This window comes from Branchiostoma belcheri, unplaced genomic scaffold, assembly GCF_001625305.1.
Source record: "Branchiostoma belcheri isolate BF01 breed outbred unplaced genomic scaffold, Haploidv18h27 scaffold35, whole genome shotgun sequence".
Taxonomy (NCBI): Eukaryota; Metazoa; Chordata; class Leptocardii; order Amphioxiformes; family Branchiostomatidae; genus Branchiostoma; species Branchiostoma belcheri.
The window spans coordinates 1528042-1545173 of NW_017803965.1; the positions used below are offsets into that span (position 1 = coordinate 1528042).

At 43.8% G+C, this 17132-nt stretch overlaps 2 protein-coding genes across 3 annotated transcripts; one reads left to right on the top strand and one right to left on the bottom strand.

Moving 5' to 3' along the window:
- The first annotated feature begins 1553 nt into the window (after positions 1-1553).
- On the top strand, positions 1554-7429 carry LOC109475833. Its single transcript, XM_019776629.1, has 7 exons — positions 1554-1681; positions 1850-2040; positions 2800-2974; positions 3178-3621; positions 5040-5230; positions 5970-6129; positions 6345-7429. Exons 1-7 carry the CDS (start codon positions 1651-1653, stop codon positions 6839-6841), a joined length of 1689 nt encoding a protein of 562 aa, XP_019632188.1. The 5' UTR covers positions 1554-1650; the 3' UTR covers positions 6842-7429.
- A 118-nt stretch (positions 7430-7547) lies between these two features.
- LOC109475831 (nuclear factor erythroid 2-related factor 1-like) lies at positions 7548-16796 on the bottom strand. 2 transcript variants are annotated; one of them, XM_019776624.1, is made up of 7 exons: positions 16573-16796; positions 14485-14577; positions 10901-11137; positions 10462-10569; positions 10206-10302; positions 8963-9840; positions 7548-8806 (listed from the first exon to the last, which is right to left on the bottom strand). In XM_019776624.1, exons 1-7 carry the CDS (start codon positions 16603-16605, stop codon positions 8465-8467), a joined length of 1788 nt encoding a protein of 595 aa, XP_019632183.1. In that variant the 5' UTR covers positions 16606-16796; the 3' UTR covers positions 7548-8464. The 2 variants fall into 2 exon arrangements, with proteins under 2 accessions (XP_019632183.1, XP_019632182.1); XM_019776623.1 differs by lacking the exons at positions 14485-14577; positions 16573-16796 and adding an exon at positions 12761-13225.
- Positions 16797-17132: the final 336 nt, after the last annotated feature.

Sequence of the window (17132 nt, forward strand, 5' to 3'; positions counted from 1 at the left end):
CCGTTATCAAAATCATTTGTTTTTGCCCTCCCACCACCATGAAGTTCCATGTACATGTTCATTTTCCTCAGTGAAATTTTGCTTCGCCATAAAGACAAAGTGAATTACAGTAAAGCTTTGCACATTCCATTCTGTTACTTTTGTCTCCATCTCTTGCTGTGCCTTGATACATTTCTACAGCTTGATTGTTGATGTTAACTTACATACCTAGTGTTACAACAAAAATGCACATACAAGTACATTAAGCGTCATTGTATGAAAAGGTTCTATTCTCAACAACCAGGGGTTTTCGCATCTGACATTTCGGTGACCATTGACTTTCTAACTGGTTCCGATTTCCACCAGGTTGTTGAATAAAGAACCTTTTTAAAATGTCTCTTGCCAACCTGATAAAATTATTGGATTAGATATCATTCTGTGAAAGGTGTCATTGAAGTATGATTGTTGTATTACTATTATTTATGTATGAATATTTATGTTTGATCTACAGATAGGCCATTTCAGCAGCAAGTGCCAAAACAGGACAGCCAGTATTTCAAGGTTTAAAATTCCTTTATTATATGTATATTTGTCCTGTTAATATGTTTCATCACACCTTGGTGAAATATTTTTGGAAACTTATATCATAAATGTCTTTTGATTTAGAAAACACAATGCGATGCAGATTAAATCAAACTGATATGAATACCACAATTTTATTTATATTCCTGCAATATGCTGCATTGTGTTACTGTTGTCATCTCAACACTGCCCAGTTTACATAACCAAAACGTTTTGTGTTAGAACTTCAAAAGACCCTATTTACATTTTACAGGTATAAACATAACAATACGTTGACATTGTTGCTGTGATATGTTTACATGTCTGTAGTAAAATAAATAAACATTGACATTTTCAGTTCGCCATCTAAAATTGTCCTGAATTTGTTACCGAGCATAGTTAAGTATTGCTCATTACTTCTCTCAGGCTTTTCCCACAAAAAAATTGTATTTGCTTATGTTGTTTATTCCAGCACGTGTATCAATTTTTCAGAGTTTCCATATTTTGCTGCAGAAAAGAAGATTTAAATTTGGAGGTACTAGTAGTTTGGTGAACTTGTGAGAAATTTTGAATTTTTCTCACCTGGCTCAAATCATTTCCGGCGAAAGTCAAACTGGCTGCACCTGACTGTGATTTACTAGTAGTGCCCTTCAAGCGCCGACTAGTGATGGGTAATGGTACTTCAGCTACTGATAACCATCACAAATCACCGCGATTTTACACATCCCATGAGACATTGCGTTCCCAATGCCTGTCCTAACCAACCAGAGAGCCAGAACATGAGGACTAGACCATTTAAGATCTTTGGGGTACCGAGGGATTTCCATACAGAATGCACTTACTATCTACACGTCTATAGATTGCAAGAGCGTGTGATATCCATGTATGCAGTTCACTGTTATCTACACCTGATACCATAAAAGGCTGGCACTACAGACCAGAAAGATTTGCTACAATTTTTATTAGTGCTCCCCACCACCCCGAAAAAAGTACTGAAGTCCATCGATGCTTCGCATCTGAACAGTTGTATTGCGCTTGACCACCTGTTGGATTGCGACATTTCCTTATTTCCTCCTACAAACCAAAGTTTGTACAGTCGGCGTCGTGGAAATGTCTTCGGAGAAACTTGTCATGGACCAAGGTGAGTTGTCAAAGAAGACCATTTTCTATGCCAAATCTTCTTACCCGTTTCGCTACGTCATAAAATAGCAACTTTTTTTCGGCAATGTCTTACTTTCGTCTGATACTGGTTGTGTTGTACAGTGCTGAAAAGAGAAACTTCACCGCGCTTTTCTTTATTTCTCTTCAGGTTCCGTCCCTTCCCTGGCTGGTGTGGGCCTGACAAGGCCGTACAAGAGGCAGGGCGGGCGGCGGACGGGACTGGTGCTCCTGGCGGGAGGCTGTCTGGGCGGGGTGCTGGTGTGCGCCGTCCTCATGCCGCTGGTCTACGTCACCATGTCAGACCTGCAGCTGGAAATCACCGAGCTCAAGAAACTCGTGGTAAGAAAGATATAAAATTATGGATTAGTTTGTTCATAATAATTCAGAGGGAAAAGGCATTAGTTTGAAGAGTTAAACTTTATCTAAAACGCTAGCTACAACTTTGCTTACCACAAGTGCGCAGCAACTTTCCAGGTATTTCCGTAAGTTCCCCAAGTATAAAGGGCCAACCTTTCTCATGTTCATTGTGTCAACATTACCGAGCAGTCGTGTTATCGACACCACTGATGGTCACGTCTCTACATTCCGAATAGGCCCTATACTCTACAGCAGAATTTACATACCGGTACTCAAAACCGGACTAAATTTTTATGATTATTTTTTAGACAAGAACAGAGGACTCATACGTGACATAAACAGTTTGTTTCCCCGTAAGTCTCGTATTTGCTATATCAAATTGCTCGTAGTAAATTTAACGTTCGACTTTTAACCAAAGAAAATGTAAACAACAAAATGTATTGTGAGGCACGAATACGGGAACACGCGCGCGCGCCCTCTTAATTGTAAATCACTGCCTGTGTCAATATGAAGGATTCTGACGACAGTATCATTCGGGACCACAGAAAATGCGAAATGGAGCGAAATAGAACGAAATGGAAAGAAACACAATATCATTCGCGAAATTGATTGAAATGGAGCGAAATAGAACGAAATGGAAAGAAACAAAATATGTAACATGTTACATATCTTGTTTTCTTTCGTTCCTTTTCGTCCATTTCACACTTTCTATACAGCGTATTATTCGTATATTCCATCCAGACCTTCCGCCCTACGCCGACCGCCTCACCTGACACAGAGGACGGACTGAACGACGCTGCTGAGGGCGGGGCATACAGGGAGCGGAGACAGGCCGACCTGACGCCGTCCTTCGGGGACGTGTACGTGCGGTGGGGGAGGGAGAACTGCGGTGAAAACGCCGATACTATCTACGACGGTAGGTGTTTAGGGACGCCTAACTTTTGATCTTTTTAACACTGTAATAAGACCTGTTCTGCTTATGTTTATGTATATTAAACCTCAGATTGTCAAACTGTACTCGTATTCTAGCACTGGAAATATATCTGACAAAGGAAACTACAATAACAGCGCCCGCATTACAAGTTACTCAGGTTTTGCTCTTGTCTTTAATTTCCTTAGGTGTTGTGGGAAGTGGATATCATCACCACCACGGGGGTGGAAGTGACTACCAGTGCCTGCCTCTGGAAGGAGTGGAGTGGCACAATCCAGTGTCCGGTAATCAGCACCAGAGCTACATGTACGGGACTGAGTACCAGGTCGGTGCTGGGTACTTCTCCACAGACAACATGGAGTCCATCACCAACCCTGGTAACTACGACGTCCCCTGCTCGGTGTGTCTCGTGTCCGGTCGGTCTGCACACGTCATGATCCCCGCCCGCCTGTCCTGTCCTCAGGGGTGGAGTAAGGAGTACAGCGGCTACCTCATGTCAGCAAAGCACAGCCACTACAACAACAAGAACTTCATCTGTGTGGACGGAGCTCCCAACCTCGTACCAGGATCGGCTGCTAACAATGATCAAGCCCTGCTGTACCTGGTGGAGGCGCAGTGTGGCTCTCTTCCCTGTGGGCCCTACATCAGCGGCTACGAGCTGACCTGTGTGGTCTGCACCAAGTGAATCCTTATTGGATTTAACTTGCGACAGTGTGTGTGGTTGTGTGGTTTGTGCTTTTTCGCGTGTGATGCAGTGAATCCAAGGGTTACATATCACGCAGTGACGTGACACTAACAATGACTTCGGTACTTTTAGTAGTCACGGTATTGCACATCCCAGATGTAAGATAGCATACTGTATACACACGCATTTGTACACCCTTTACTTCTGTGTTCAATGATTAAGGAATTAGCATAAGTTGGTTACACTTATAATTACAGTTTTCCTTGAGTGATGATGAGGTAATCTATTTTTAGATACCAATCAAATACCCTTCATTCTTTAAATTAACATGTTTAAGAACCCAACACACTTATCAAGGAGTAGGGGTGACTCGGTATGCTTGGCTGAATGTATGAGAAAAGTGGCATAACATTACTAACTACCTACAATGTATCATGCTTCATCCCAATTGAAGATGATTTTCAAAATTTTCAAAGCGTTTCTCTTTGAGTTACCTTAAATCTTCTTTTACATATTTGAATATTCGGATATATTTGAATAAAATTAGTATTCATGCTGATGTCATGGGCTGATTTATTAAATCTCTGAGATCATTCCTTGTTTGGAATCATTCTAAAGGTGGTAAACGAACATCTTGGCTTATCATACTAGTATATAAAAAAGTAATTGAAGATATCTCATAAATGCTGCACCTGTGACATGGTGCCGATGAAGCGCCGACTAGTGGTGGCTAAAGGTACTTCAGCTTCTCACTTCTATCACCATCACAAATCACCACGATTTTACATATCCCATGAGACATTGCGTTTCCAGTGCAAGTCCTAACCAACCAGAGAGCCAGAACATGAAGACTGAACCATTTAAGATCTTCGGGGTACCAAGAAATTCCATATAGAATGCACTTGTTATACACGTCTTTGAATGATGATAACATGTAATATCAATGTATGCAGTTCACTATAAACTTCACCTTCTAATACCAATAAAACTGCCACAGACCAGAAAGTTTTACTATAGTTTTCATCAGTGCCCCCACCCCTCGAAAAAAAGTGCTTAAGTCCATCGATTCTTTGCGTCTGGGCACTTGAACTTGACCACCTGTTGGATTGCGACATTTCCTTATTTCCTCCTACAAACCGAAGTTTGTACAGTCGGCGTCGTGGAAATGTCTTCGGAGAAACTTGTCATAGACCAAGGTGAGTTGTCAAAGAAGACCATTTTCTATGCCAAATCGTCTTACCCGTTTCGCTACGTCATAAAATAGCAACTTTTTTTCGGGAATGTCTTACTTTCTTCTGATACTGGTTGTGTTGTACAGTGCTGAAAAGAGAAACTTCACTGCGCTTTTCTTTATTTCTCTTTCAGGTTTCGTGCCTTCCCTGGCTGGTGTGGGCCTGACCAGGCCGTACAAGAGGCAGGGCGGGCGGCGGACGGGACTGGTGCTCCTGGCGGGAGGCTGTCTGGGCGGGGTGCTGGTGTGCGCCGTCCTCATGCCGCTGGTCTACGTCACCATGTCAGACCTGCAGCTGGAGGTGACCGAGCTCAAGAAACTCGTGGTAAGAAAGATTATAAAATTTTGGATTTCAAAGTGTAATTTTTTTCAAGATCAAACGGAGGGGGCCCGGGAAAGTTTGGTTCGTAGATTTGAACTTCATCTAAAACTTTGTTTACCACAAGTGCGCAGCAACTTTCCAGGTATTTCCGTAAGTTTATCCCGTTAATTGTTCCCCAAGTATAAAGGTCCAACCTTTCTCATGTTTCGAATTTACTGTGTCCACATCACACGGTAGTCGTATTACTTTACTACAACGTAACCAGGTCTCTACGTTCCGTATACCTCTCACATAACGCATTTACAGAGACGTACTAAACATATCGGTCTGAATCTTAAAATGATCTTCCCCCAAGAACAGGTGACGATACATAGCCGTTTATTTTACCGTGATTCTCATTTTTGCGATGTCCGAACTACTCAGAGGAGTGCAGTGATGTACGTTTCCTATCCAAAAGGAAATGTAAACAATAACAAAAAAGCGCTGCGCTGTGAGGCACGAAGATGGGAACACGCGCGCCCCCTCTTGTTTAAATCACTGCCTGTGTCAATGTGAAGGATTCTAAAGACAAGTATCATTAGGGGAGCCCAGAAAGTGCGAAATTGATCAATATAGAACGAAATGAGACGAAACAGAGCGAAATGGAAAGAACACAAAAGATGTAACAAAACATGTTACATATTTTTTTCGTTCCATTTCGCTCTTTCAACGGTACAGCGTATAATTTGTATCTTCCATCCAGACCTCCCGCCCTGCGCCGACCGCCTCACCTGCCACAGACGCTGCTGAGAGCGGGGCACACAGGGAGCGGAGACAGGCCGACCTGACGCCGACCTTCGGGGACGTGTACGTGCGGTGGGGGAGAGAGAAATGCGGTGAAAACGCCGAAACCATATACGCCGGTAAGCTCTTAAATGAGGACGCCTAACTTTTAATCTATTTGTTCTTAGGGACACCTAACTCAGATAAGACCTGCTCGTGTTAAAGTAAATTCGTCCTCTGCTCATATATTTTCAAACTGTACTCATATACTAGAAATACACCTGACAAAGGGAACCACAATAGCTTCCCCAGGTTTTGCTCACCCAGGTTTTGCTCTTGCCTTTAATTTCCTTAGGTGTTGTGGGAAGTGGACATCATAACCACTACGGGGGTGGGAGTGACCACCAGTGCCTGCCCCTGGAAGATGTGGAGTGGAACAACCCAAGGGCTGGTTATCAGCACAACAGCTACATGTACGGGACTGAGTACCATGTCAGTTCTGGATACTTCTCCACAGACAACATGGAGTCCATCACCAACCCTTACAACTACGACGTCCCCTGCTCGGTGTGTCTCGTGTCCGGTCGGTCTGCACACGTCATGATCCCCGCCCGCCTGTCCTGTCCTCAGGGGTGGAGTATGGAGTACAGCGGCTACCTGATGTCGGCACACCACTCTCACCAAAACAACATGAACTTCATCTGTGTGGACGGATCTCCCAACCTCGTACCAGGATCGGCTGCTAACCTAGATGGAGCCGTGCTGTACCTGGTAGAGGCGCAGTGTGGCTCTCTTCCCTGTGGGCCCTACATCAACGGCTACGAGCTGACCTGTGTGGTCTGCACCAAGTGAATCCGTATTGGATTTAACCGGCGACAGTGTGTTGTGTACACGTGTGTGTTTGTGCTTTTTCGTGTGATGCAGCAGTGAACCCAAGGGTTATATATCACGCAGTAACGTGACACTAACAATAACTTTATAATAGGTACTTAGTAGTGTATTGCATATCCCAGATTTAAGAAAGCTTTGTGTATACGCGTATTCGTACACCATTTACTTGTGTTCAATGATTCAGAAATTAGCTTCACAAGTTGCAGTTACACTTAACGTTTGCGTTGAGTGATGATGGGATAAACTACCGGTAGTTTTAAATACCAATCAAATACCCTCCATTCTTTAATTTTAGCATTTTAAGAACCCAACACACTTATCAAGAAGAGATAATAATTAAGTGACCCGGTGTGCTTCACCCCAATGGAGGTTGATTTTCAAGAGTTTCACCTCAAGTTTCCTTATATCTTCTTTTACATATTTGAGTATTCGGATATACTAGTATTTGAATAGTCAGTATTCATACTGTTTTCATGGGCTGACTTAATAGGCTTGAGATCATTTCCTTTTGAACTGCTATGGAAAATTTCTGAAGGTGGTAAACGAACATCTCAACTTATCATACCACTCGTAGTATATAAAACAGTAATTGAGGATATCTCAAAAATAGACACTTTATTCATGATACCTACAAACTAGTGCTAAAATTAATACCAAACACACTTTCTTTAGTAATAAACATATCTTTATTCATCCAACCCTTGCTTTTATATACATTTGTTTTTCTCCAGATGCAATTACTGTAGCTTTGTGGCTTACATGAAAAAGAAAACTTAGTCTATAATAATGACTAACTTAAAAAAAAACAAGGATATTTTCTCTTTTTTTCTTTATGCATTTTGGAGCAACATATCTATTTACAAATGTTGAAGTATAAAGCTACTTCTATGTCCTCTGGACGCCTTCATTGGGATATTTACAAGTTGTTTTGGAAAGAATGGTCACCTTTAAGAGGAAAGCGTGGTCTTCCTCACTAGCTCGATTCTTGCAAGCTCCACTATCATCAGAACATTTACGTTTGTTAACTGCGTAGAAAATTTTTTACAAGAAGTATTTACAGCATTGTAGAAGGGAGCACTGAAACGCAAGATATGCCAGATACCTTTTTTCTTTGAAACACTAGTGACAAAGCACATTTACATTGCTGCTCACTCTTTCTGCACATTTTTCTATTGACCCCGTCTGTAGAACATAACTTCAAACAGAAAACTGAAGCACAATATTGAACAGCAAAAACTTCAATTTCTTCAAACCTGCCTTGAAGAACTAGTTTTTTTTAAAGAAATATCAAATTAAAAAAACTAATTGTGGATTCAGAAGTAACTGCCCAAAGACATTTTTTCAACTTTGCCTTCAGCATATTTAGGTATTGCACAAGGCTAGAACTGGACTGCTCTGTATCCCTGCTAGCTAACATCCAGGCGATGCTACATTGTTGTAATTCGTTCACACTATAACCTTCTTCCAATCTTACTGGTCACTTTCTTAGTTACAACAAGGTAACTTTTCAAACTCGTTACAAGACACTTAAGATTTAGCCTTAAGTTGAGACAGCACTCGTGTGCTTACGCGTTACACACTTATCTACTTGCTGTTCTTTGACCCTTTTCTCTTCTTCCCCTTTGGGTTTGTGCGTGTTGCAGTCGAGGACACGGTAGAGTTGGTTGGAACCAGGAACACGTTCCCATCGCTTGTCTGCTGGAGGGAGAATTCGTCGGGAGAGTAGGGCTGCCCGTTGTCGTCGCGCAGCGAGCGGAACACCTCCTCGTAGAGCTTGTCGAACTTTTCCCGCATGGTGCGCAGGTTCTTGTCGATCATGCCCCGTTCTTTGATCAGCCGTTCTTTGTCTTCCATCAGTTGTTTGACATCGTCGTCTAGGGTGTAGATGGTGTCAATCTTCCTTTTTCTGCAGTTCTGCGCTGCTATCTGTACAAACAAAACCATGTTTTGCACGTTAATATAATAGTTAACTCATGCTAACACTAGGTAGTGGCAAGTTTTACAGAACAGTACAAATGATAACCACAAACACATTCTAGATACAATGTGTAAAATTGCAGGCAGTGAGTCAATGATTGTTACCTTATTTTTGCCCCGGCGGCGGATGTCTCGGATGAGTTGGAGCTGTGCGTCAGTCAGCGGATGTTGGGTCAGCATGTCGTTGAAGTCATCAACGGGAGTAAAGATGATCCTGTCGATGGAAAAGGGAACCTTCAGCTGCTTGGCCCGGCGCTCGTCTTTCGACCTCCTCCTCCCGCCCTTGCCGTTGTTGTCCGAGCCTCGCGGAGGGGTGCCGTTTCGGCGTGACGAGCCGCCCCGGCGCATGTGCTGCTTCTCGGAGCCGGGCGGGAGCGGGTAGGTGTGGTTGTGGTTGACGTGCTCCTTGGAGGCCTGGAAGGACGGTTGGTCACCGGGCTGGTTCCCTGAGTAGCTGTGGTTCCCGATGGCTTCCATCCCGCACGACTTGAAGACAGGCTGGTAACCGACGGCGCCTTCCTCTGCATCGCTCTCCTCGAACTGGACCCCAGGGACCTCCGTCCGAGACACGCCGGTGGCACCCAGCATGTCCATGTCACACTCGCTGCCGCCGTCACAGTTGGAGCTCATGTCGTAGGCCGAGCTGGACTCGTGCTCCGACATGGAGGACGTTTCGTTGTCATGAAGCGAGAGCCCGGAGTCGCTCCCGGCCTCGCTGATGTTGAAGTCCACGTCCATCAGGCTGCCGTCGTCCAGCATCCCTCCGGACAGCAGCTGGTCAAACTCGGACGGGTCCGTGTTCAGGAGAAGCTGTGTCATGTTGAGATCAAAGTTGTCCATGATGGGCATCTGGCTCAGGTTGTGGTCATCACCGGGCAGATCGGCCGCAGGAAGCAGGCCGTCGTCCAGCGTGGCGTTGATGGCGTTCACCAGGCTGACGTTGGTGTTGATGTTGGACACTGGGCTGGGCTGGCTTACTGTGTCTGAAGATCAACACAAGAACTAGTCAGTTTTCATTCTACACAACCAAATCAACCTATGTATTGGTGTTATCAATCTTCAATAGCAGGTTTTTTTTTTACCCTTTTCTACATACAGAACTTGGTTTCCATATATCTAACTTTGTTTCTGCAATTGTACATTTTTGTAGGACCTCCATCTAGTTCAAGTCGAAGGAGAGGGTATTACTATTAGTCTTACAGTGTCAGAGAGTGACAGTCTTTTGGTAGGCAGCTAAGAAGGGAGCAATCCATTTTCATGTTGGAGTCTCTCATAGGTTGGTATGGCTTTTTGAATGAAAACACTGTGCCATCTAAGGGTTAGATGTATTAAAGGTTAGTCCCTGTACCTTGTGTGTTGTGGCTGTAGCTGTACTGTTGTGGCAGACCCAACCCCAGTTCCTCAATACTGGCTAAATCCTGCAACGTCTGGTCCAAATCTGGGACCTGAAAACAACCATAAACAACATTCTTAGTCACATTCTGTTTATTCCACAACAAAACAATTCATACAACACCAATGACCATCGCATCATACTTATTGTGCTGACTTCAACACAGCAGCATCAAACTTGGAGACAAAAAACTCTAAGAGAAAAGCCTCACCGTAGCTGGAGGACTTGGAACCTGTGGTTGTTCTGACTCTGGTACCGGCATCATATTCTGTAGGTACTGCATGCACTGGTCCATCGTCATTATAGGATCAGTGGATGGCTGAAAACAAAACGAAATTTTGGTCACATATGGTTTGCAACATAAAGTTCTTCATAGAAGATTACATGACAGATGCACATTTTGCTACTACATGTACTACAGAAGCAAATCACCATTTCTCTCAGGAGAAAGTTCCATGCTGAAAGCTTCTTTCCTAGAACTACATCACTATGGAACAAGCTTCCTTGTGAATGCTTCCCAAATGGGTACAACCTTTAACTTTTCAAGTCTAAGGTCAACAAACATCTGTCTTTACAGTTCCCTAATGTAACATGTATGTGGTTCGTATGAGCCTTGTTTTAAGGTGAAAATTGAAGTATTGAAATCTCACCTGTTGCGGTGCCATCTCAGGCTGTCTGGGTGGCAGAGGGATGTGTTCTCCTGTCTCAGAGTCCACAAAGTAGTCCACTCCTTCCTGCCACTCCTGTGCCTTGCTGCACTCTTCCTTCTCCTTCTCCAGGGCCCGTTGTTTCTCCAGCTCCTGCTGGCGTAGCCCTGCATCGAACACTTCCAGCCCGGCACCCAGGTCAATGTCCTGCTGCCACAACACCTTGATAAGGTCCATGTCCTGAAAGACAAGAGAGAGCAGAGATTTAAATTCAATGTCATAGTCTATATCATTAGGCTTAACTTTATTGATGACATACTCTGAAGACCCCCAAAACTAGTGCACATGGGCGAACGAAAAAAAAAAAAATTCCAGGCAAAAAAATTCACAGCAATACTAGCTGGTATTGTGAATTTGCGGTAGCATATAGATACTTTTACGACAAGCCAGTATATGCTGGCCTTTGTTGTAGTACTTGTCTAATGATTTTATCTGGTGCACCCAAATATTCTTTTGTTCTTTAGGCTGAGTGAACCAATTCATCTGTTCTCAAAATTACCTTGTATTATTGTATCATTCCATTGGCAAATATTTGGTGGCATGGTTTTCTCACATATGTCTGTATAATGGATGAGTTGCTTGCATAATTGTCAGATTGCATAAACCCCACACCCTTCTCCTGTCAACAGCTGCTGTCAATCACCATGTGGGGATCAGTGGAACTTGGCCTGATTCCATGGGCGTTGGTCAATATAACCAGCACTCAGTCACGCAACCACAGAAAAGCTATTCTGTTGTTTGACTTGACTGTTTGCACATACAAGGTAGGTAGACAGGTTTGTTTAGTCCTGGCAATTATATATATATATAAAGTTGCGACAGGGAATTAAGTTGCACTGTGAACTGTCAATATGGCCCTAGGGGGCTGCCACACCTGTTGGTTGCTAGGCAACGGTCACATGACATTGACTCAGTTCCCATGAGGCCTTGCTTTCAGAACAGCTGCCCAAAATGATACATTTTAGAATCCTTGAGGAAGTAACAACACACTCAATTCCTCCCACACATTCCATTAGAGCTCACTACTACTTTCAGTTTTGTACACTTGATCCAAACAAAAGGAAATCCTACAGAAAGGACAGATTCACTACTTTGGATCCACAAATGACAAGACATAAAAGCTGAATCTGTTGGCTATTACCGTGCAGTATAATTTTTATGACACACTTAACACCAATTCACTTTTGGACCAATTATCACACCTTACTTTAACTGTAGTCCAGAAAATGGGGGCCACAGCAGACAAGAACTGAAGTGTCCCAGTTTTATCCGAGGCCACAGTGTTGATTTTATTTCAAGGTCTCTCTAAAACGGGGTTCATGGTAGACAAGAAATCTATCATCTGGAACTGTCCCAGTTTTATCCGAGGCCGGCAGTGTTGATTATATTTCAAGGTCTCTCTCTAATTTTAACCACTGTGACCTTTATATGAGATCACGAGCTAAAATCTTGCCATGCCAAGCCCAGAACATGCCATAAACAAGAGATGGTTCTTTCAAAACAAATAATCCTTTGTTGAGTAGACACACAACAACATGATTTACAGTTTTCGCAGTACTACATTTGACATTTCCAAGTACTAGTATACAGAATCCTGCATAGCATTTCCTGGCCACCTTTACCATGTGACTTGAAGCCAAGAAAGCAAACAATGGGCCCCAGCAACACAAAGGACACTGACCCTCCTATCCAAACAATGGATAACACATATTTCATCAGCAAAATATTTTGTTCTGGCTTTTTCTTCAGAATACTTTCATATGAACATATTTTTTTTTTTTATAAATCGGTGACCAAGGCTACCTCTTTTGTAAGGTCCCCAACTGGGGAGGGACCTGTGGCTCCTTCAACTTCGTCATTCGCGGGATGTCCTAGGTTTGGTTCTGCTCCTTGGGAAGTCGGTTCTTCAGCTGTTGCATGTGTCCCTTCCTCCGTCTGCAGTCCTCCTTCTAACAAAAGGGCCGTAATGTCCAACGGGAAAGCCTTGGAGCTGGGCTTGAGCTGGTGCAGCTCTTGGAGAATCTCTCGCTCCCTCTCATACCGATCATGGTGTGCCGATTTTAAATTCAGGTAACCGGTCAACAAATTCGGGTTGAACGGACTCGGGGATTGAGTCAGAGCAAGGTTTTGTCCCTGGATGATCTCGGTGAGACTGATTCCTTGGTTCTGTTGGTCTTGGCTGTTCAGATAAGAGTTTATGTCCGTCCCAAGCAAACTGAACAGAATGGCGAGCTGCACTAGTCCATCGTAGAAATGTTTCTTCACCATAATTTCGGAAAGGATGTTCAACGTCACCCGGATGAAAGCTCGGTAACTTCCTCGATCGGTCTTTTCTTTCTTCCTCTCAGCCCCCCTCGTTGAGTACAAAGACAAAGGCAGTGACACAGAACAAAGAACCCTTATCGAATTCTCTCGGCAACAACGTGCTCCAGTCTACTCCATTTTCGCCTGCTCAACCGGCACTAAAAAGAACTGCGCCACCGGCTTTTCCTCGCAAAATATGAGAGCTGTTTTTGTTTTCGTGGTGGAAGGTTCCAGTTCTTGAAATGATGACGGTCTGGTCAGGGCCGGTCTGTTTGTAGAAACTGACGTAATGCTGTAGTCAGGTCCGCCTTGCGGTTGGGTTGGGGCCCGGTGAGGTGTGGGGAGGAGGGAGGGGGGCAGTGGGAAACGTTACGGAAACCGCGCAACAGGCATGGCACCGAACGTAGCCCACACGACAACCGACATACACCCGCTAGAACGCTTCCTCTTGGTCCCTTCTCGTCCCAAACGATTCCCGGAGTCCCTGCGACCTTTTACACAAGCGTGGCGGCTGGTTTTAGCGGCAGTTTTTGTGAAAATTAGCCCCCATTCGGCACCTCAATGGGCCCAGCATGAGTCGGCAAAATCTCGCTGACAGATTTACCCACTGCGCATGCGATCATTGTAATTTGAGAGTCTCGTGACGTACATCCGGTTATGCAATGACCGAGCGGACGGAACTCTAGCGGACAGCTGTCAATCAAATTAGTAAAATACAGGCGTTTCTAGACGAGTGACAACTTCAAAACATAGACTATATCGATTATCACATCCTAAGCTACTTTGTCGACATCTCTGAACGAAAATAATGGCGCGGAACCGGGAAAGGACGGTCTGTTTTCATCGTACCACCCGGAGACATCACCACAAGCTGACGACAAAAACTACCACCACAAGTTCCTGAGAGGAACTGGGAAGCCGACATATCATCAGTAAATCGTCGATCTCAATCCTCAACAATGTATTACGATTTCTCGTCATATAGATCAAGAATTCCGTCCAGACAGAGCGGTGTAACAGTCCGGTTGGCGAAGTCGCAAACCCTGGGCCCTCACTCAGTCACTGAATTAAGTGCGGTTCCGCCCCCTTGCTTCTCCCACATACGTGGTACAAAACACTTGTATATGATGACACTATATACCAACACCTGAAGAAATATTTCTTTATACTCAACAGCAAGAATCAGCGTTGTTCTGATGAATGACAACAATTGAAATACGTACCTTGTTGGGCACAGGCATGTTTTGAGGATACTCTACTTCCATCATGGTGTTGTTGCTGTGTTTTCCCCTCGCTGCGTCCCTCACACGAAAGTCCTTAAAATTGGTACAGACACACTGTTGATCACCCCCTTAAGAAGTCTCAAGACAGTGCAAGGCTTACAGACGCCACACACAGTAAAACTTCAGCACACAGAACCCAGTGTCCCCCGAAAAGAGGATAAAAATTCCCCGCTTTCTCAAATCTCTTACCCCACTTCGTCGCCCCAGCCTAGTAGTAAGCTAGCGGAAGGCGTCCAAATAGTTCTAGTCATGTGATCAAATTGACCAATCAGCTGTGATAGAAATGTCGTCATTACCGGTGTAAATTTAGACTGTGGGTCATGTGACCAGTTTTGACCAATGAAAGTACTGATATGAAGTGACGTCTCAACTCTTTTGTCTACAGTCTAAAAAGCGGTCTAGAGCCGTCTAGAAGTTTATCGTGTCACTTTTACTTTCTGAACTCCCACATGTCTTGGAAACCTTTCTGTGGGGAACAACTTCTTCAAATTTACTCAACTTGAACTTGAACTCCTTATTCCTGTTTCGATATCTTTCTGATACCCAACAATCTGTACCTGATCGTAGACTGATGCAACTGTGAACTTTGGACTCAAACAAAAAGCCTCACGTGTATGGTCACGCGGGAAAACTTTGTTTTATTTCCAACGGCAGGGATGCCGTCTAAATATTGTCAAAGTTGACGATCTACTGTTTGAAATTGTGAGATTACAGATTTAGATAGCAAAGATATTAGACGATAGCTAGCGAACTGAATTCGTGAGACCTCGCATGTACAGAATGGAACATTCGCCTATCTATTAAAATCTTCTAACTCCATATATATATGATGATGATATGATCTAATAAAAAAGAGCAGAAATTGGTCAAATAGACAGATGAAAAAATTCCAGGGGAGTTGGTCCGCTGAAGAGTACAGTTTGCCGCTCCCCTGGCATGTTATCTGTCTATTTGATCAATTAAAATTTGTAATATTTTCAGTCGCTTCCGAAAGCCTGGTAGATGCTAAGGGAGATGTTGGAATGCAAAATCGTTACACTAGGTCCCCTGCTCTGTCACAACTTGGGCATCTAGTTTTCAATAGATCTAGTTATAGGGACTACAGGCAGTTTGTCACAGAAAATGTCATCTAGGAAACGTAACGGTATCGACTCCCAGCGTGCATCTGCTTGGAGATTACTTATTGGACTAGTAAACTCGCGATCGAGTGTCGAATGCATGGCCGTAGCCAGGATTTTGCTTGGGGACCCTTGAGAGGTTCTTCCCACTGTCTGAGGGACCGTCGAGCGCCGTAGGTAAGTTTTCTAGGGGGTCCGGGGGCATGCTCCGGAATATTTTTAAAATTGAACCTCCTGAAATGGCATTTCCTGCGTTTTGAGAGGATTTCAAAGGGAAAATCAGAGATAACTTTTTATTCAATATGACAAGGTGAGCAGTTTTTCTACGATTCTAACCCCACTGGTGATACAAATCAGTCAACCTTTTAAAGAAAAAAATTTTGACCTTAAGATTAAAAAAAAGTGGACTTTTGAGCCTTGTGGGGGTTCTTCCGAACCCCCTGGCTACGGGCATGGAATTATGGGGTATGCATGTACAATAAAGGGGATAAAGGTCTTCATTCATTGTAACTTAGGATGCTAACGAACAAGAAAAGTGCATGAATTACCAGTTTGTATCGGGCAGAAAAGCTCTCAGTTTAAAACTGTGTAGGTCGGGATAGCTTGCTATAGATTAGAAAGGCCTTAGAATGATTTAAACGGTTTTACTTAACTGGTGACATGAAAGCAATGCACAAAATAGTCTATCGCAAGAAGGTCGATCCATCCATGCCAAGAAAGTCACAAAGAAATTTTCTACATTGCAATTTTCCGATACTAATATTACGATAAGGCAAATAACTAGATTCTGATAGCCTCCTAGAGTCCTACACTAAATGTAGGTACGCTTTACACGTAGCGAATCCTCGTCAGAATACTCAGAAGGGATATACTGTGACATTGCGGCGAGATATAATAATATGTTACTCACCCTTTGTCGAGCGGTTATTGTACACCTCCACATTGCTAGTAACTCAGCCTTAGTCTCTACCAGACTATTTAATAGTACGCTGGCTGTATATAAGAGAATATATGCCAGGGGAGTTTGGCCGCCGCTTGGGGTTGGCCGCAAGACTGAGAACCTTCCGCGGACTGACTCCCCTGGCCAATTTTACTCTCCCTTTTTGCCGACTGCTACGATCCGTGTGCCAGTAGAAAGGCAGCTGGTGGAGGCTACAGCCTAGCCAGGGAGTACAGGAAGTCCTGCGGACGCAGTTCCTAGAAAAGTTGATGACCGACATCCCGGAGCTAAGGCTGTCGCCGTTTTGGCTGAATGTCAAACTATTCCGTGGGGCCCACTCAAGTTGCATGGTCCAACTCCTGTCTTATGTTCCCGCCAAGCAATTAGCTCAAGGCCACACCAAGTAAATTTTATGGATGACGTCCTTTGGAGACCCTAAATCTAATGCGAGAGGGCGAAAAAAAAAACAAGAAGGGCCCTAAAAAACAAGATGCCTAGAATAGAAATATACTAAAAGACGACAAATGTTA

Coding starts and splice junctions, on each gene's coding strand:
- LOC109475833 (XM_019776629.1), top strand. CDS start 1,651: ATGTCTTCGGAGAAACTTGTCATGGACCAAG. Junction 1,682..1,849: donor GAAACTTGTCATGGACCAAG/GTGAGTTGTCAA, acceptor ATTTCTCTTCAG/GTTCCGTCCCTTCCCTGGCT. Junction 3,622..5,039: donor GCAGTGTGGCTCTCTTCCCT/GTGGGCCCTACA, acceptor TTTCTCTTTCAG/GTTTCGTGCCTTCCCTGGCT.
- LOC109475831 (XM_019776623.1), bottom strand. CDS start 13,225: ATGGTGAAGAAACATTTCTACGATGGACTAGTGCAGCTCGCCATTCTG. Junction 11,138..12,760: donor TTGGGGACCTTACAAAAGAG/GTAGCCTTGGTC, acceptor CTTGTCTTTCAG/GACATGGACCTTATCAAGGT. Junction 10,570..10,900: donor CTGAGATGGCACCGCAACAG/GTGAGATTTCAA, acceptor TTTTGTTTTCAG/CCATCCACTGATCCTATAAT.